Source organism: Halichoerus grypus, chromosome 4, assembly GCF_964656455.1.
Source record: "Halichoerus grypus chromosome 4, mHalGry1.hap1.1, whole genome shotgun sequence".
Taxonomy (NCBI): Eukaryota; Metazoa; Chordata; class Mammalia; order Carnivora; family Phocidae; genus Halichoerus; species Halichoerus grypus.
The window spans coordinates 10,391,776-10,411,975 of NC_135715.1; the positions used below are offsets into that span (position 1 = coordinate 10,391,776).

The 20,200-nt window shown below is 45.0% G+C and overlaps 1 protein-coding gene across 5 annotated transcripts in view; it reads left to right on the forward strand.

Moving 5' to 3' along the window:
• Positions 1-16,923, forward strand: part of NALCN (sodium leak channel, non-selective) — a 309,038-nt gene extending 292,115 nt beyond the window's left edge. For 4 of the 5 annotated variants that reach the window (XM_078070121.1, XM_078070117.1, XM_078070119.1 and 1 more), the window contains 10 exons: positions 852-920; positions 1,839-1,987; positions 2,853-2,946; positions 4,571-4,703; positions 5,365-5,480; positions 7,341-7,498; positions 10,818-10,968; positions 12,741-12,890; positions 14,607-14,724; positions 15,243-16,923. In XM_078070121.1, the coding sequence (XP_077926247.1) occupies positions 852-920; positions 1,839-1,987; positions 2,853-2,946; positions 4,571-4,703; positions 5,365-5,480; positions 7,341-7,498; positions 10,818-10,968; positions 12,741-12,890; positions 14,607-14,724; positions 15,243-15,436 (1,332 nt within the window). In that variant the 3' untranslated portion in view covers positions 15,437-16,923. The remainder of the gene's footprint in view (positions 1-851; positions 921-1,838; positions 1,988-2,852; positions 2,947-4,570; positions 4,704-5,364; positions 5,481-7,340; positions 7,499-10,817; positions 10,969-12,740; positions 12,891-14,606; positions 14,725-15,242) is intronic. The other variant, XM_078070118.1, reaches the window with a different exon arrangement.
• Positions 16,924-20,200: the final 3,277 nt, after the last annotated feature.

Consider the following 20,200-nt stretch of genomic DNA (forward strand, 5'->3'; position numbering starts at 1 on the left):
AACCTCCAGTTCTGGAAGGATGCTCATCCTCCATGCAATTTTGCAGTGGTCTATTGTGAAGGAAGATGCAGTCCTTGTTCCCATCCAAAGTTATTTCTGTGTAGACACATTCATTTTCTTCTACCTCAAGAATATCACCAGACCCCCTTCCCGGGGGCCCATATGTGACTGTTGTCACTTGGCTAGGCAAGGCTCCTCGAGAAAAATCATGCTTTGGCATGAGTTTAATGCCACAGTTGTTATTGCGGTTCTAGCTGATGGGCTCTTTGTTTCCGAGATGAAGCTTTCTTAATCATAAAGCAGACCCAGTCATCTCTTGCTGCCATCGCATACTTGAAGAATGAGCTGGATGTGTTTCTGGGCAGGGTAGACATCTCTGAAATCGGCTTACAGGAATGTGGCTGGCTGGTCTCCAGAGTCTCCAGAGACCTACAGAGAGGGAAAGCTGACCTCCCACCATCTTTTCCAACACCACACCTCCTCCTTTGCCAGGACTCCTGCATTTCCGGTCTCACTTGGCTTCCTCATGTTGCCTTGGTACCCTAAGTTTTTCTTGCTCCTCAAAGGAGCTGGTCACTATTTTATGTAAAATAAGTTTTAAAATACAGAATTCAGCTGAGCAAAACAGGGAGCGAAGTTTCATTTAAGATTTGATTTTATAGCTAATATTTATTCATGAGTTTTGGCAGTGACCTTTTCAACACCTTTTAAAGATAAATTTCTTATAAGAATTTCACATTTTATTAAACTAATTACTCAGTAGACTTCACAGAAGACTTAAAATGAAAACTGGAACTGTAACAAGATCTTTTGTGCACATTATGAGTGGCTCTCTTCTTTTTAAATTTCAGAACGCATATACCTACATGATGGGTGCCTGCGTGATTGTCTTCCGGTTTTTCTCTATCTGTGGAAAGCATGTGAGTACATTGTAAAGGATATTATCAAAGGTTACATATACACAGAAAAAAGGAGTGAAGCCTAATTGACTTCAGCTGTCCTTCTCGGTCTTGGAAGTTAACAAATTGCTGGTCATCCTAAGTCCAAATGAGCAAATATTAAATATTAAAATGAATCAGTAGCTTAGTTATCTTGTGATATGTTTCCTGATATTTATGTTGTTTTATTTATTCTTCATATTTGCTAGATGAACTCAATCATCAACTAAAGATAACATATTGGGCATGAAAGCAAAAGCCAATGGTTTTCCTTAATACTTCTTTATTTTTATTGTTTTTATTTGTAATAAAGTTATTTTACTGCAAAGAAAAATAATCTTTAATAAAGCTTCATGATTCTGTGATCCCAGATTTCTTCATATTTTTTCTTGTTCATGCATACACTCGGCATCTATTTGTCATTTTTTAAAGTTGCTTCCTTTTTTATTAGTGACATTATTTCATAAACATTCCATACATGCACATGTTCAGTACATTCAATGTTTGATGCTATTTAGCATTTTGTCATTGTTTAGGCTTGTTTCTGTGAACATCTGTTTGTGGAAGAATCCTGTCTACATGATGGGATAGGCCAAAAATGGACAGCCCTCCTCATAGAAACTTAGGCAGCAAGAGAAGAGAAAACAGGAAGCTAGGAATTTTAGGGAGGGACTTTTATTAATTTGGCTGAAAAGGCTGAACAGTTTGAAATACAAGTTGAATTCTCTCTGTTTTTTTGAATAATACTCAGATTTAATACCCTTTAATAAGAATTAATTCAAAGCAATCGTCAAATGAAGGTCAGTCTTGTGCCAACCTGCGTACCTGTCATTCACTTCCCAGGTTGGCCCGGTTAAGTGAATTAAATATTCATTTTCTCCTCGCCATCTTCATCTACAGGTAACGCTAAAGATGCTCCTCCTGACTGTAGTCGTCAGCATGTATAAAAGTTTCTTCATCATAGTGGGGATGTTCCTATTGCTCTTATGTTATGCTTTTGCCGGAGTTGTTTTATTTGGTACTGTGAAATATGGAGAGAATATTAACAGGTGGGTGTATATTTATCTTTCTATTCATTTATCAAGCAAACTTTTTTAGTCATGAAATCATGAATAAAAAATCCAAATGACTTTTGCCTGTTGAAGACAAAAGGGAAGGGGGGAGCGATCAGTTGGAAACAAAGACAAAATAAAATGGCCAAATTTTAAATCACATTTTTCTAATTAAAAATAGCCTACATACTGACTTTAGAAACCTTATTTCCATAATATTCCCATAATGTAACACAAATCCATAATTCCAAATCTACCACCATGCAGGAATAACCACTTCTAATATCCTGGCGAATTTCTATCCATCTACTGCCAAAAAACAATATATTCTTTTTTTAATTACACTTTAAAATGACTTTGGGTTTTCCTTTTTCTTTTCTTTTTAAAACAAAACAAGGGATGTCCTAACTCCCAAAATGGTTACTAGGTATGAAAAGCATTTTTCAAAGATTATCTTAAATTCTGTGGAAGCGCCTCATAGATGTTTTTTAAAACGTAATTACACAACAAATTAAATACAGATGTGTCTTGTTGCAGGTATTACTTACTTGATCCGTGGCAGCTCCGCATTTTATAGCAAACTCCATGTGAACGAAGGAATCACTTTTACTTGTCAAAGCTGGGACCCTCAGTGATTCAAGATGCATGGCCACAGATTGGTGGCACCATGCTAGGGTTGGGTTATTCAGACCGCTATGCTTAAGGGCAAGTATGAATAACAAGCAAATTAAGAGGGTATAGCCTTTAGACATGGTAACTTAGCAACCAAATTTGTTCCAAAAGCTACCTGTTTTAGTGGGGACACCTTACTACTTCATGACAAACCATATTACCCACGTTCTGGTTTTTCTTCCTTACATAGGCATGCCAACTTTTCTTCAGCGGGAAAAGCCATCACTGTACTATTCCGAATCGTCACAGGCGAAGACTGGAATAAGATTATGCATGACTGTATGGTAAACTTCTCTTCATCCCTAACAGTGCCTCAACTTAGAACCAAATGAAACTCTTCACCATGCAACATTGGCAAGCGTCATCCTCGTTAGCATCAAGACTTTGTGTACAAAACACATAGCCTGGCCGTTTAGTTCATAAAATTGCATTCTTTTCCATTACAGTGTTTGGATATCCAGTGAACCCAGCTTGAGTTATTGTAGTTCCATTTGGCAATCCGAATTATGTGGACATTGTTCCTTCCCTCCTACCTTTAACATTTTGGCAGTCAAGTACAGCCAGGGGAGTTCTGCTTCTTTAACTGAATTTACTCAACAGATATTCCCTGAGCACCTGGTTTATACTGGGCCCTGTGCTAGGTGCTAGGTCTCCCATGATTCCAGGGCATGCTCAAGGAGCTTACAGCCAGGCTCTGAGTTACACCGTCCCCTAGGTTCCTCTCTCCTCCTCGCTGTCCCTCCCATCTCCAGTGCAACATGGGCTCCATGAGGAGTCCCGCCCCACGCTAAGACTGCGGTGATATGTTCCTACAGCACTCCGTGTTTCTCCTTTGTAGCGTGTATCCCAACTGTAGTGAGTTACTCACTTGATTATTTCATCTCTATTTCCTCTCTCACAACCTCAAGAACAATGCTGTCCGGGAGAAATTTCGGCAATGCTGCTGGCAATCTGCTCTTTCCCATTCAGTAGCCCTGTGTGGTTACTGAGCCCTTGAAATGTGACTAGTGCACCTGAGCAACTGAATTCTAAATTTTATCTAACAGTGTTTGATGTTCATTAACGTACATTTATATTTTAACAGCCACACGCAGTCCGTGGCTCCCATAGAGCTCTAGACCAGCAGCAACATGAAGGAGGGACAGAGTCTATGTCTTGCTTAGACTTGTCTGTCTCCAACACTGGGTAGAAATCTAGCACATAGTAGGAGCTAAAGAACTCTATGTGTGAATGAACAGGGACAGAATTTACCAAATCAGATATAATAGAAGTCAGGATTAAATAAGTTCTAAATGAAGAACAAGCAGAGTGCTATGGGAATGTAGTCTCTCTGGCTGAAAGAGACCAGGTCTCTCAGAGGTGTTGGCATTTTATTGGGCCACTCAGGACAGGGAGGCTTTTGATAACCTGAGCCTTGTGCTCTTCTGTAATGTCCCAGAAATGTGCTCCAGGAATGAGGATTACTGGTTTCTTCTTACACAATTTGAATGTGAGTCTGCTACATATAACAAATCTTCATAAATCTTAACCCATTAGTTAGGTCAGAGAAGTCTTTTAGATGCCTTTTTCTTTGACTTTGTGTAGTTCCCATCATAGTGACTACTTAGCATTCAGGACTAGTGGAGGTGACAGAAAGAATGTCTCTTGGAAGAAACCGGTTCATTTTCATTGTGCTTCTAAAATGGCAATGAACTTGGGATTCTCCGAGACTGGAAGTGTAGAATAAATGAAATATTCTTTTTGATTTTTGCCACGGGTGATGTACTCAATGTATGTGGCTTCTGAGAGACTAACTTTGAAATTAGTTATATTTTCTGTGCGGAGGAATAGTTCCCTCACTTCAGCGGACACACAGAAATTTGTATTCTTCACTCTCATCCCTCCTCCCTGTCCCCCGTGGCCCTGCAGGTCCAGCCTCCCTTTTGCACTCCAGATGAATTCACATACTGGGCAACCGACTGTGGAAATTATGCTGGGGCGCTTATGTATTTCTGTTCATTTTATGTCATCATTGCCTACATCATGCTAAATCTGCTTGTAGGTAAGTGATGTTCGTTGAATATGTTTTAATATCCTTAAGCTCAGGTACTTAGATAATTACGTACAATTTGCAAGTAATTATCCCAGATTGCTCGGGGCGGGTGTTTCACGGCATTAATTATAAATTGTTGCCTCTCGATCCAGAAGCTGAAAAGACCTTTGAAAGGCATGTAAATGACAGTTGATTGCAATTTCAAGAGTTGTCCTATTAATTATGATCATTAATTTCAAAAGAGCTCTTCTCACGCGTTGAGTTGAACAAATCTCAGGGAGGGCTACCTTTAGGGCCTCGAAAGATCACAGGTACATGATACATGGTGTTCACCCAGGTGTGGGGCCACCCAGAACCCAATCTGACCTTTACAAACTGCCCTGGAACTGTCAACTAAGAGTGAAAGCCAGATGGCATGGATATCTCTACACACAGAAGGTCTGTTTTTGCTCATGACCCTCATGTTTTGGAAAAGGCAGAAGATGGATAAATAGCTTAGTCCAAGTGTAAGATATGCCAACTTGGAAAACACACTAAAAGCACTTTAAAAATTTGGCTTATAATGTAGGGGATAAAATCCATTATTTATAATAAATGTTTTACTCTTTCTAAAAAATGACACATTAGCCTAATTATCTAACTTCTCCACTTTGCTTCTTTCTTTTCTTAGCCATCATTGTGGAGAATTTCTCCTTGTTTTATTCCACGGAGGAGGACCAGCTTCTAAGTTATAACGATCTTCGCCACTTTCAAATCATATGGAATATGGTGGATGATAAACGAGAGGTAGGAAAGGGGGCTGCTTCTTCATGCCCACCCCAAAGAGACTCATTGCTCTCCCTCGACGATTTAACTGGTCTTTTTGTCACCAGGGGACACCTACTGAATTTGGAATGGCCATTGGTGAATTGTAGAAAGCCTCCATTGACTGTTCAGCAGAATATGCTGGGAGGGGAGAGGGACAGAGTGGTCCCCCTCATGTCCTGTCCAACCATGGACGTCCTCTTCTTTGGACATTCAGAAAGTTACCAAGGAAGGGAAACCAAGGAAGCTCTGAAGAAACCAGCCCTAGGCTGGGGGCAGGAGAAGGGGTGAAGTTGAATTCACCAGAAGGATGATGTAACACAGAGCCACGGGCAGCCACCAGCTGCAATCTTAATTAGTTATTGAGTGGTTTCTGAAAGTTATTATTTTTAATTATTTTGGACTTATTATTTGAACGCTTTCATCATAAAGCTTACCCAAGATTTCCTAGAATTAGCCAAAGTAGCAGCACCTTCTTCTGCTGCTCCTCTTCTTCCTCCTTCTTCATCCTAGCAGACACTCGGGTGCTGGGGATATAGCGATGAGCACAATGGAAAGGCCCCCATGCTCGCAGAGCTTCTGTTCTAATAAAAAGTGAAACAATAATTATAATTATTATTATTACCTCAAGAAGCTATAAGTACTTTGCAGAAAGTAATAGAGTAGAGATGGGTTGGACTGGGGGGCAGGCCACTTTAGTGGGGTGGCCATGATGGTCTGGCTGGGGAGGTGCTGTTAGACCCAACCTCTGAAAACCAAGGAAAGTTCAACTGTGGGAAAATCTGGAGGGAAGATCCAAAAATCATTGCAGGAAGAGTTCCCAGAGGGCGTGAAGACCAAGGAGCCAGAACAGGCTGAGGAAAGGGGCATGCCAAGCTAGGCCTGCATGGCAATGCCCGGTTTCCCCTCCCCTCTGCCCCCCTCTCCCTGACGCCCCCCAGTTCCCCAGGACCAGGCTCAGGGGGCTTTCTCTGAGACAGTGGCCTGCACATGTGGCCATGTGGCCTAGCTCTCCCCTCTCCCCTCAATCCACCTGCAGCTCCAAGATGGCTGCCTGCAGGAACCTGCTTTCCTTGCACATACACGGCAATGATAGCGCCACCGGCCACAGGTTAAGGTGTCAGTAAGTGACAGGAATTCCTGGGTTGCCCCGGCCCCTGCCTCTTGCCCAGGGCCTGAATTCACAGGCGCTAGGTGGTGTTGCCTGTGAGCGAGCAACATGTGTTCGATTTTCAGGACCTGGAGCTGCTCTGACCAGGTTCTCTTGTATGTAATTGTTCTAAGTATGGAGAAGACCTGAACGGGAGTGATGATTCCCTAGAAGAACCACTTAGAATGAGTGTTTAGAAGTTTGTGGCATCCGGGCGAAGTGAAGAGGAGGATCGTGTACATGGGAATGTTCTGCTTTTTTGTGATAACACATTACCAACCCACTCAGCATGTGTTTTCGAGAAACAGATGAGCAGGGGCTGAGTCAGTGAAACAGGCTGGAGAAGAGGAGGCTGGCAAAGCAAGGGCTGAGGCCAGGGAGGCAGAGGACGTGCTTGGTACCCTGCTAGGCTCCCAGGGCTGCCAGGTTCTGAGATCCCACAGAACCGGGGATGCTCCAGCAGAAAATCCAAGGGCTCAGCTTTCAGTGTGGTGCTCCTCTCAGGCACATACCCTCACCCAGCCTCCGGGGAGGCCAACAACTTCCTTGCTACCTATCTTTTGAGAAAAAAATCTGGTGTTCTGGGTGGTTTTTGTTTGTTGTTGTTGTTGTTTTTTTCTGTGAAAACAGAATCCCAAGTGAATCATTACGGCCTGAAGATGATTTACCAGTCACTGTGTTCTGCCCGCCAGGGGGTGATTCCGACTTTCCGGGTAAAGTTCCTGCTGAGGCTGCTGCGGGGGAGGCTGGAGGTGGATCTGGACAAAGACAAGCTCCTGTTTAAGCACATGTGCTACGAAATGGAGAGGCTGCATAATGGTGGTGACGTCACTTTCCACGACGTCCTCAGGTACGAAGGGGTCTTCCCAACTGCATGTCACAGAGCTGACCCAAGTCCAGAACCTGAAGCGTGGCCGTTCAAGGCCTCGTGAAACACAACCAATAAGGAGGTTCATAAGCCAAGATGCCACACCCCCTGAGGTGATGAGGCGAGGCCGCCCCGCTCGGGCTCCAAGTGGCCTTGTCGCTGTCCTATAAGGACCGTGTCTGAGTGAGGGCCTCACACAGGAGCAGGGAGAAGCAGTGGTCTGACGTCCCCAGAACTGCCCCTGACTGACTGGGGAGCTCCTGACGGGGAGAGGTAAGGGGCCTCGGGGAGAGTGGCCGCCCCTCATTTTGTGAGGAAGGATCTGGTCCCGGAGAGTCATGAGACTTGCTCAGTGACACAGCCTCGGTGGTCAAGCTGGGGCTAATGGGCAGATCTTCTCACTCGTGAGGCTGCTCTGTGATGGTTGCCCCCGCTTGGATGGCAAACCACATTTTCCATTCCATGAGCACCCAGACAGGACAAAGGGAACAAAATACCATAAACTCAGTGGTTTAAACAAGTGTATTGTCTCATAGTCCTGGAGGCTAGAAGTTTGAATTCAAGGGCTCGGCAGGGCTGGTTCCTTCTGAGGCTGCGAGGGGGTATCTGTTCCAGCTTCTGGGGTTTTGCCCGCCATCTTTGTAGAAACATCACCCCGATCTCTGCCTCCATCTTCATGTGTGGTTCTCCCCATGTGCATGCGTGTGCCTGCATGTGCACACGTGTGTGTGTGTGTATCCAAGTCTTCCCTTTTATAAGGACACCATTCATATTAGATTAGGGACCCATTCCGTTCTGATATGACCTCATCTTAACTAATTACATCTGCAGTGACCTATTTCCAAATACGATCACATTTTGAGGTACTGGAGGTTATGACTCCAACATCTAATTTTTTAGGGGGAAAACAATTCAATCCATAACAGCTTTTTAAACAGGAATCCATGCATAAAATCCTGAGGTCCATGGACTTGGAAATAATCACATCTTTATTTTCATGAATCACTCCCTGAAATGCAGCATTTTCTTCGGTGATGAATGCAGGCAACAAACCACAGCCATGTTAACAATACGTGCGTCTTTGTCACCAGCAGAAATCACAGGTATTTTCAGAGTGCGTCACTGACGTGGCTGATAGCTTAGATATCCTTTACACTCACCAGCACTTCTAAGTTATAGTGGTCATTTGACCTCAGCTAGATGTTAATATTTAACGCAATAATAAAGAAGCATTTATGTTACTATGTCACCATCTTGTTAAACATTTTCTAAAATTAATTTTATTTCTTTTTTTATCGACGTAGAGTTGACACAATATTACACTGGTTCCAGGTGTACAACAACTCTGTATGTTATGCTATGCTCACCGCAAGAGTGGGTAACCCCAGTCACCAAACAACACCATTACAGCATCATTGGCTATATTCCCTACGCTGTACTTTTCATCCCGGTGACTTATTCATTCCAACACCAGAAACCTGTGCCTCCCACTCCCCTTCATCCCCTTTGTCCATCCCCCCAGCCCCCTCCCTGCTGGCAACCACCAGTTTGCTCTCTGTATTTATGGGTCTGCCTCTGCTTTGTTTGTTTCATTTTTTAGATTCCACATGTAAGTGAAATCACATGGTATCTGTCTTTCTCTGTCTGGTTTATTTCACTTAGCATAATACCCTCTAGGTCCATTCACGTTGTCACAAATAGTTAAGATCTCATTCTTTTTTTATGGCTGAGAAATATTCCAGTGTATATATACTACATCTTCTTTATCCATTCTGTCATCACCTTTTTAAAGAAGATACAAGAACTGCATTTCAATAGAGTTGGTTTCCTTTGTAATCATATGTGTTTTATTTTATGCATTTAAAAGTTCTTCTAGGAAAAGTCCCATAGGCTCCACTCTCAAAGAGGCCCACCCACGGGAAAAGCCAAGGCCCTCCTCTAGCAGCAGCTGTTTTCATCAGGCTGCACGGACCTGACAGGTCAAGTGTTGGGTGTAGTGGCTCACATTCAGCAGCATCAGGTGGACAGAAATACGCTTGTGACTGAAATTTGAAAAAAAGATCAGAACAGGAAGGACCTGGGAGAAGTTCTCGCAAGTTAATTGTTTTACTTCCCGCTATTCACTTCTCCCAGGAGCAAGCTAAAGGGCAGAAAAAGAGGCACAAAATACGTGTGATTAGCAAAGGATGCCGTCTCTCTCAGAATGTCACCAAGTCGTTCCTCCTGGTGACAAATATTTTTAGGCTGAAAGCGAAGCACGGAGACAGACCGCTGTCATGAGCAATTATCATTCAGCCTCTCTGGAAGCCAGTGAGGCATCTGATGAAGTGGAGCCAGGCGAAGCCGATGGGGGCATCCCTTGCCCCTCCCTGTCCCTATAGCTCAGTAAATGATGAAAACAGTTCGGCAGTGACGAGATTCTGGATGAGGCAGGGACGAGAGGAAGAGCAAACACGTTTCCTTCCCCAGCGGTGGGAAGAGCCTTAGCAAAGAGAAGGTCCCGGGACTGCCCAGGGAGGCCTCCTGAGCACCTCCATGCTGTGACGTGGGCCACGGAGGTGCCACTGAGCTCACAGACAGGCAGGCGGGGGCTGAGTGCTAACCTGGGGTCGGGTGGGGGCACCGGGGAGCGCCAAGCTGCAGAAAGGGCTGCATTCCCCTTTGGCTGTGGACCTCTCAGCCTGGGTACAGTATGAGTGTCTCACTGCCCCGGGGCCCTGAGGAGGCAACCCGTGGGCTGTGTTGGCTTCATCTGCCACTGCCTGGAGCTGTTGTGCCAAGGTCAGACTGGGAGCGACTTTGCATCCACCAAAATGAATGAGGAGGATCCAGGGGCACAAATGAGATCAATAGAGAGGGAACTGGGGGGAGGGGAGGGAGCAGGAAGCATGACCTTTGGCCAAGCCTGTTACCCATCCCCACCTGGACCTGAATGTGACCAAATGTGACCAACGTGTAGAGAGAGCACTCTTCCTTCTACAGGGAATGTTCCAGAGCCTTAAGCAGCTGATAATGTAGATGAGGGCCCAGCCTGGATCTCTTGTTTTACAAGCACTTACAGGGCACTGACTCCTGTAAACACCTCGCCAGTATTAACTCAGTCCTTTAATAAGGTGGGTATCATGAGTGTCCCCGTCTTACAGAGGAGGTGACATAACTAGCCCATGTCCCCCAGCAAGTCCCGTGGCACAGGGACACTACCGTGGTTGGACTGAGTGATGTGCTCTCTGGAGTTTGAGATATCCACCGGTCAGAGTCCCGGGGGAGTCAGACCTGGCCTGCTCTCCTGTCCCCCCACCAGCATGCTGTCCTACCGGTCGGTCGACATCCGGAAGAGTCTGCAGCTGGAAGAGCTGCTGGCCAGGGAACAGCTGGAGTACACTATCGAGGAGGAGGTGGCCAAGCAGACCATCCGCATGTGGCTGAAGAAGTGCTTAAAGCGCATCCGAGCTGTGAGTGACCTGGAAGTGTCTGGGGTTTTGTTTCCTCCTCTCAGAGGAGGAAGAAGAGGGAGAAAAGAAAAGAGCTTTGGGGACGGGGTGGGGTGCCTGGGGGGCTCAGTCGGTTAAGCGTCTGCCTTCGGCTCAGGTCATGATCTCATGGTCCTGGGATCAAGTTCCGTGTCAGGCTCCCTGCTCGCGGGAAGTCTGCTTGAGACTCTCTCTCTCCCTCTGCCCCTCCCCCATGCTCTCTTTCTCTCTCTCAATTAAATAAAATCTTTAAAAAAGAAGTGAAAAGAGTTTCGTGAGCGACAGGATGAGATCCTCCTGTGATTAGCCTTGTGGCCCTTCAACCATGTCAGCTTCATCCCCCTGTGATGGCCACATGATGATTCGCGCCTTAGCTCCAGTCTAGACCCAGCTGTGCCCTCTTAAGCAGAGTTCGTAAGACGGTCCCATTGAATCACATTTTTATAATAGAACATGAATGTTTAAAAAGCAGTTTACTGAGGAGTGCCTGGGTGGCTCAGTCGGTTAAGTGTCTGACTCTTGATTTTGGCTCAGGTCACGATCTCAGGGTCATGAGATCGAGCCACACATTGGGCTCCATGCTGGCCATGGGGCCTGCTTAAGAGTCTCTTCTCTCTCTCTCTCTCTCCCTCTTCCCACCTCCTCCCCCACCCCCGCTCGGCGCTCTCTCTCCTTAGGAGAAAAAAAAGGCAGTTTATTGCTATTAATATATTTGTGATTTCCATTTATCAAACTCAGCTGTTCAAAATGCCCAAAATCTCTACATGTTGTGTGGCAACTGAATTTACAAAACTACTTTTAAATTGTTTCTAACAATCCCACCATACCGTTGATAATATTGTTTGGTCTTTAACAAAGGCCACCTCTCCTGGGAGTTTAATGATCTGTCTGCTGCCTTCAGAATTACAAGCTTATAAGATTCTCTGACTCATAAATCAATGAACACATACTATGTTGACATACATCGTGTTTACAATAGGCATTTCTACTAGATAATTACTTTTATGAATGTTTTTGACTTACCCTTCACAGAGGAAAAAAATCAAATTAATCACCAAATATTTGTATTTAACAGATTTTTTAAATCCTGTCTCTCAGAACAACACCAGCTGCAGGAAATATGTCTTTCTATTGGAGGAGAAAAGGTCCCCAGAGAAACGAAACAGCCCAACCTCCTACAGCAAAGCCCCAGCCATGGCTGACCCGTCCTAGCCCTGCTCACTCTAGTGCTCCAACCTGCCCCCCACAGGCCCCAAGAGGGCACGGGGAGCTGGATGAGCACCAGACTGGGCTCCCAAGTGTGTGCCCAAACAGACTGGCCTGCTCCTATCCAAGAGCCAAGGCAAGAGCGACGGTTTCACTCATCCACCCAAGGCTCTCTGCTTCTAACGACCCAGAGGAAAAGGGTGGTCACTATTGGCTTAATGAGCACAGAGCAAAGTAAGAAGGGAAAAAAGAGAACGCCTACATTAGCGATTCAAAAATTCTATTTTAAGTACAACACAAGCTGTATCAACGGACATACTTGTTCCCATTGTTATGCAAATGAGCGTGGGTTGGGGAGTCTCTCAGCCCTCCTTCATAGCAGTGTGATAGGGAAATCAGTTAAGCATCCTTATTTGGAAGTTCCGAAGAGGTCACCAAGCATACAGGTTCTTTGGGGAGGAGAGAAGAAAATATGATTTGAATGGTGGGGGACGGGGGGACGTTGGGCTGATTTTTCTGTTACCGAGAGAATAATCATATTTCCATAGAAACAGCAGCAGTCCTGCAGCATCATCCACAGCCTGAGAGAGAGCCAACAGCAGGAGCTGAGCCGGTTCCTGAATCCCCCCAGTATCGAGACCACCCAGCCCAGTGAGGACATGAACGCTAACAGTCAGGATAATAATATGCAACCTGAGGTACGGTATGAGGCGTCCTTCCTCCAAGGGTATTAGGTGCATTTTTAAAAATAAAAAATAAATTGGTGCCGTTCACATAGCCATTTCAAACAAGGTGACAGTATTTCTAATTGGAAGTTTGTTAAGTTAAAAACAATTGGAACATGTTGATCCAGACTGGATCTTTGCAACTCGGAATCATTTGGGGTTGTTCCAAAAGATTCTGATTCTGAATTGTATGAATACAAAAAAAAAAAAAAAAGTGAATGCCCTGAACTCACTAGTTCTGTCAATTTTTGTCTAAAGAGTTAACACTGCGTCTCTCTGGGCTTAATTGGAGTCCAGCGATATTACATGAAGAATGTGGTTTGCCGGAAACTCTGCCCTAAATACGTTCTTCTACCAAGTCATAGGAACTTGCAGTAGAATCAGTGGAAATGTTTGTAACTGGCCACCAACCTCCTTAAATAATCAGACTCATTAAGGATTTGTCCTTCCTTAGTTGGGCATCGGAAGAGCATATGGAATTCAGGAGGATTAGCCCGAGGACGTTTTTACTAGGGCGTAGCTTATTTCCATTTCCAGACGCAATGTCCATGTCCATACAAATGCGCAGAGAGGCTCGGGCACCCTGGAGAGCCTTGCGCGGTGACCAGCAGTGGGCAGGAAGTCCTGCCCCTCCTGAGGGCGCAGTCGTGGACCAGCTGGAGTTGATCCAGCTTCCTGAGATGAGCTCCCAGGCAGGGTCGGGCTTCGTGGTGTGCAGAGACACAGCCCATACGGCTCCGCGGTAAATGCTGAAGCCTGAGGCTCGGCGGCCCGGCGGAATGCTCCAAGGGGACCTGTTGTTCCACAGCCCACTTTGGAGTGGATCTCATGTTGTTGGCTCCCAACACGTAGGCATCATCTGCCACCGACCCCAGGGACTCGTGCAGGGACAGTCAGCAAAGGCGGAGGGGCGGAAGGATGGGGGGGGTGAACATAGAGGCTTCTACAGTGGTCCTGCCACCTGTCTGCAGTGAGGATGGGCAGAGCAGGGGTAAGACCGGGCCAGCCAGCCAGGCAGGGCTGATGAGGCTAGCAAAGCGATGATTACAGAGCTCTAAAAAAGGAAAGAAAAAAAAAGCCCATGAAGTAACAAAAAAACCAAGAGGAGATACTGAAGAGATGTGAAGACCAAGACACTGATAGGAGAGGGGAAGGTGACGGTGCACCACAGAGTGTAAAAGGTGTGGAGAGTCTCAGCCTTTTTCTCTGAATTAGTCTTAACTGGTATAAGCTTCGTTCGGCTCTGGGCTGCCGTGGAGTTTTATCTGCGGAGAGCGCTAGGACTGATCTCCAGGCTGGCAAGAATAAACTTCCGCCAAACCGGGCAGTCCCTGCTGCCCCCCTTCCTTCCTGGTCTGTGGTGACACCCCCCCCCCCGCCAGGTGCTGGCGGGAGGGGGGGCGGAGCTGTGGGAGTGGGGGAACCCTGGAGGGCTGCCCGGAGGAGGCGCTACCTGGAGAATTGCACCCCGTCTCTTCACGTGCAGCAGTGACTCTGACTTTTCTGGACTCTCTGAACCCATTTTGTCTTCTCCCTTCCCCATTGTGCACTCTGCGGCTGCGGTACTGTTTTCCTATGGCGCTTTCTTCCTTTCTTACCATAAAATGAGAGTCCAGACCAGTGCAGAGGCCAGAAGGGGAGCAGAGCGGTCAGAAAGAGCCCTGACTGCCTCACTCTCGCCCCATGCAGACCAGCAGCCAGCAGCAGCTCCTGAGCCCTACGCTGTCGGACAGAGGGGGAAGCCGGCAGGACGCCACAGACCCCGGGAAACCCCAAAGGAAGTTCGGGCAGTGGCGGCTGCCCTCAGGTGTGTGCCCCGGGTCCTTTCTCCCTTGACTCAGTGTCTACACTCGGTGGGCTTTGGGTCTCGGATTTCAAGTTCAGGTCTGCCTCTCCAGTTCCTTAGACTCCTCTCACTACTGCTTACACTATCTGTCCTTTTCCTTTGTTTTTATATTCTTTCTTTCTATATAGTAATGAACACCTACTCACCCATATTTCTATGACACTTATATTTGCCCAGATTGGAACATTTAGTGATTTTTTGGTTAAGTTTTTTGTGATTATCTCAAAGCGCGGTGGTGGGCGGGTAGCGTGTTTTCGAATGGTATTACTAGTTGCCCATGAACAGAATTTTCAAGTCCATGCATGTAAAGTTTATGAATATAAAGAACCGAGAGCTAGGAGGGGTTCATACTTACCATTTATGGGGGGCGTATTTAGCAGGACTGTTGTTACTGCTGGGGAGATCTCTGCTTTTCGGGAATGGCTTGCACAGGGGTGAACAGCTCCACGTTGCTCATAGGACTCTTGTCAATTCCACAGCACCCAAACCAATAAGCCACTCAGTGTCTTCGGTCAACTTACGATTTGCAGGGCGCACAACAATGAAGTCTGTAGTGTGCAAAATGAACCCCATGACCGACACGGCGTCGTGCGGTTCCGAGGTTAAGAAGTGGTGGACCCGGCAGCTGACGGTGGAGAGCGACGAAAGTGGCGATGACCTTCTGGATATTTAGGCGGACGCAGCGCCGAGCAGGGTCTCATGGGGAACACTGTTTTCTGACATTGTCCTCCTATGGTCTAACATCCGCTAGTGAGCAGTCCCGACTTGAGGCGTCATTTAATTCCACCTTGTCACGATATTTTTTTTTTTAAGTGGATTTTTGTCCTGCCGTAGGGGGGCGTAAATACTTGGTCTGTGGCAGTTGTGCATATAAGGGGTTGTTACCGTGTGTTCAAGAAAATTCGCATAATGGTAGTATTCATAATATTGCCCAACACTAGATGTAGATCATTCAAACATTTCATATATCCTGTCTGTGAAAACTAAGGTGTATCTCCATATGTGCTCGTGTGCAGTATTACCACCCCCTGAAAGAGTGCTAAGCCCAAAGCGGCTGATATTCATGCTACAGAAGCTACAGCTTTAGTTCCTGTTTTTCCCACTTCCACTAGAAATACTTCCCTTGGGAAAATTTATTATTTATGATTGATCTGAAAAGGTCAGCACTGAGCTCATACGAAAATGATAGTAGTTTTACAAACTACAGATTCTGAATTTTTAAAAGTATATTCTTTTTCTCATGTTATTCTTAAAAATATGCACAAGATATTTAGAGGTCAGACCAAGTCAATTTCTGGCCTCAGTCACTCTGATGAAACTGTTGCCTGCTTCCTCGAGAATTGTGTGTGCAGGGACCCGGCAAAGAAATTGGCCCAAGGAGCCAACTGGTTTAAAACAAACATGTACATAGATCGCTGGAGGGACTTGCTTACATAAAGATGTTGAGTTTCTTTTTAAGCCTTTTAATAGCTAAGTTTAGCAAAAAGGGTAAAACTACATGATTCAGCTTATTAAAGAAATCTTCAGGTGTGTCATGTTATCACTGGTTTCATTTCCTACCCAGGGTGTGTCCGATTTGCCATAAAGTCGGCAAAGATATCGTGAGTTCATCCCAACACACCAGTTCCATGTTCAATTCAAAATGACTCCCTGCTACCAGACTCTTCTATGAAAATAATGGCAACTTTGTAAAATCCTGCTTGGAACTCACAGTTTAGGGACCCCACAACTCAGCTGTATTTGTTTCACACACCATGTGCTCTGGGAAAATTAAAATGCGACGGGATTACGAAGTACCTGGGCCTCTTATGCTGGGTCAGCCAAGTAGAAGTGCATCCGGGCCCTTAACTGCATTATTTTTGATTGGAGATTTGCTGTTTCGATGATTTCTTTTAATGGAGCGATGATCTCCGAGTCCTTTGACACCCCAGGTTGCTTTATGATCTCTTTTTCTCTAACGTTCTTAAAACAGCCGAATCCTTTCTGTATAACAGACGTAACATTGTGGTGCCATCTATTGTTTGTAGGATTAATTGTGACTCTAGGATAATGGGTCATTAAAGTCAGTGCTGCCAAAAGGATTTTATTTGGTTTTATGTTCAGTTGGAGTTTACTTTTTGTACATAAGCAAGTCAAATAAATATTGACTTTGTAAAATAATTTACTCTGAGTTGGTCATTTCTAAACCCTTTCTCGTGTGTGGAAGGAGGGAAGGGGGTTTTGGGGGCGGGATCATTAGGAATCAGGCACTTTGCAAACTCTGTATAATATTCTGCCTGTAATTAGTTGGCAAAAGCTCTGTCCCTGATCTTCATTTCAGTTCAGTTCCTAAGCCAGAATGTTCCTTTCACGTGTGTGCCCATAAGGCTGAGTGAATACCTTCCAAACCCACAATAAAACAGAAAAGGATCTTACATGGCCCAGGCATGAGCCTGTACTGGTGCTGCATGAAAACGAAATTTTATTTTTTGGCTCATTACACTTGAGTAAAACAGCTTCATTCTCAAAAAACTGCTGAGTCCTTCCTACAGCGTCTGTTAACTGGTGTTCAGCAGAACATCATTGTTGTTCATTCTGCAGTGAAGCAAAGGGCCAAATAGCAATGCATTTGAAGTCACAGCACCCTACATTTAAGCACCCTTCAATTCAGTGAGACAGCCAAACAATTCCTGTGGACTCATCTCTACTCTTTCCTGAAGCCAGCAGAACGCACAGCAAGCCGAGAAGGTAGATTTTTCATCAACATATAAAGAGTCCAGTTATGCAGATGGGAAAACTTCGGCCACAACATTCCCTGGTCCTTAGGGAGCCAGACACTGATAGTAATCCTCTCATCATGCCACCCACGGCCTTTAATTAAAGGACACTGTTGGTTCCAAGCACACCGGAAAGCATAAGGGGCAGAATAGTTGACCCAGAGCCCCCAACGGGACCAGACCACACATGCATTGCACATATGGCAATTCAAGGGGGCTCACAGGGAACAGGGATGGAGAGAACGGCCGGACCGATGCTATTCACTCTACTCTCCATGGTCAACTGAGAGCAGCACCCATCTTCAGCGACTGTCCAAGCTGAATAAGATAAGGCCATGTAGAAGAAAAACCAGTTATAAAGCCTTAAGCAAAAGCATTTTCAAAGCCAGATGACTGATGTGTTTGCTTGCTTCTTTGTAGGAAGGGGCAGACTATAGATAAGTGGCTTCAATTGGTTGCTTGGCAGTGGTGCTCTTTCTCAAACAGGGTCCTTCAAAAGTTCCCACAATATTAACCAAGCTAAAGCAGGCATCCCTAATTGAAATTGGGATGAAGATGAGAACCCCAGTCACATGGTCTCTTTTCACCTCCTGATATTGATTGAATTGTGCCCCCCGCCCCTCCAAAAGAGAGACATTGAAATCCTAACACCCAGTACCTGTGAATGTGATCTTTGGGGGGAAGAGTCTGCAGATGTAATGAGTTAAGGTGAGGTCATACTAGAGGAGGTAGACCCGTAATCCAATATGACTGGTGTCCTTTTAAGAAGAGAAAGTCACACAGGGAGGAGAATGCCCTGTGAAGACACAACACAGAGGAAGACGGTCATGTGAAGACAGAGGCAGAGACTGGAGTGATGCTGACACAAGCCAAGGAATGTCTAGGGCTGCAAGAAACTGCAAGAGGTGACTAAGGATCCTCCCCTAGAGGCGTTAGAGGGAGCATGGCCCTGCCAACACCTTGATTTTGGATTTCTAGCCTCCAGAACTGGAACTAAGATGATAAATTTTGGTCGTTGTAAGCCACCCAGTTTGTAGCATTTTGTTACAGCAGCCTTAGAAAAGTAATACACTCCCAAACCCACACCAGCCCCCAAAGATGGCCTGAACCATCCCAGCGCTCCAAAGAACCTAGTTGGAAAAACACTAGTACAGATCAAAGATACTGAGTTTGTAGTTCGACAGATGTTTCAAGCCCTGGATTTACTGGTTACTCCTTGTTTAATCTCTGATGAGTTTCATACCCTATCAGGGCCAAAATTTAGCTTCTTGCTTTTAAAAAAAGGCAAGAGAGGGGCGCCTGGGTGGCTCAGTCAGTTAAGCATCTGCCTTCGGCTCAGGTCATGATCCCAGGGTCTTGGGATCAAGCCCCACATCAACTCTCTGCTCAGCGGGGAGTCTGCTTCTCTCTCTCTCTCTACCTGCCACTCCCTCTGCTTGTGCTCTCTCTCTCTCCAAATAAATAAATAAAAATCTTTTAAAAAATGGTTTAAGAAAAAAGGCAGGAGAGGTGAATTTATTCACTTAAAAATAGAAGCACCCGTATGATTCCAGCATTACCACTTCTGGGTACATATCCAAAAGAAATGAATGCAGAGTCTCAAAGAGATATTTTCCGTGTTTATGGCACCCCTGTTTATGGCAGCATTGTTCACAATAGCCAAGAGGGAAAGCACCCAAATATCCATCTTTGGGTGGATGGATTAAAAAAAAATGTACGTGCATATGATGGAATATTACTCATCCTTAAAAAGGAAGGGAATTCTACTATAGGTAACGATACGATGAACCTTGAGGACATCATGCTAAATGAAATAAGCCAGTCACAAAAAGACAAATACTGTAAGATTCCCCTTATATGAGGTATCAAGGGTAGTAAAACTCATAGAAACAGAAAGCAGAATGGTGATTGCCAAGGGCTGGGGGACGGAAATTGTGCAATGGGTATAGAATTGCAGTTTTGCAAGATGAAAAAGTTCTGGAGATTGTTTACATAGCAGTGTGAATATACTTAACACTATTAAAATTTACACTTAAAAATGGTTAAAATGGTAAATTTTGTTATATGCATTTTATCAGAAATAAAAATTAAACAAAATTTTTAATATATCCTGTCATCTGATCCCAAAAGCTATGTGACCAAATTGAAATAGCAAAACAATTCCAATGCCACACTTAAATTATGCTTCCATGCCTGCTTGCTTTCTGTATTTGAGCAGTATGCCTGGTTTAAATTTAATATTTTATATTAAATTTATATCCCCAATGCTGCATGTCATTCATTCAATTAAAAAATCTGCCTGTAGTATGCCTAGTAAATATCTGAATCCCATTGGAACATTTGGAGAACTGGCCTCACTGGCCATTGAATTAAGCTATGGATGGTTTGTTAGAGGCAGATTTGAAGTGGTTTCTTGTTCTCCCTTTGTGGGCAGTGATTCAATGTCAATGTCAATTTTAAGGCTTGGTTACAGAACCAACCTACCTACAAGAGGAATTATGTAGCTTCATTGTGTTCCTTTCACAAATGGGTATTACCACTCCATTTCCTCTACGATGTGGATAGTGACCCCAAATCACACTAAGTGGAACCACCTGTTTGGATGCATCATTCCTTCTAGTGTTCCCAGTGCCTGACTGCCACTGAGATGTTTAGCATTTAAATGAAAGCAAATCCAACTG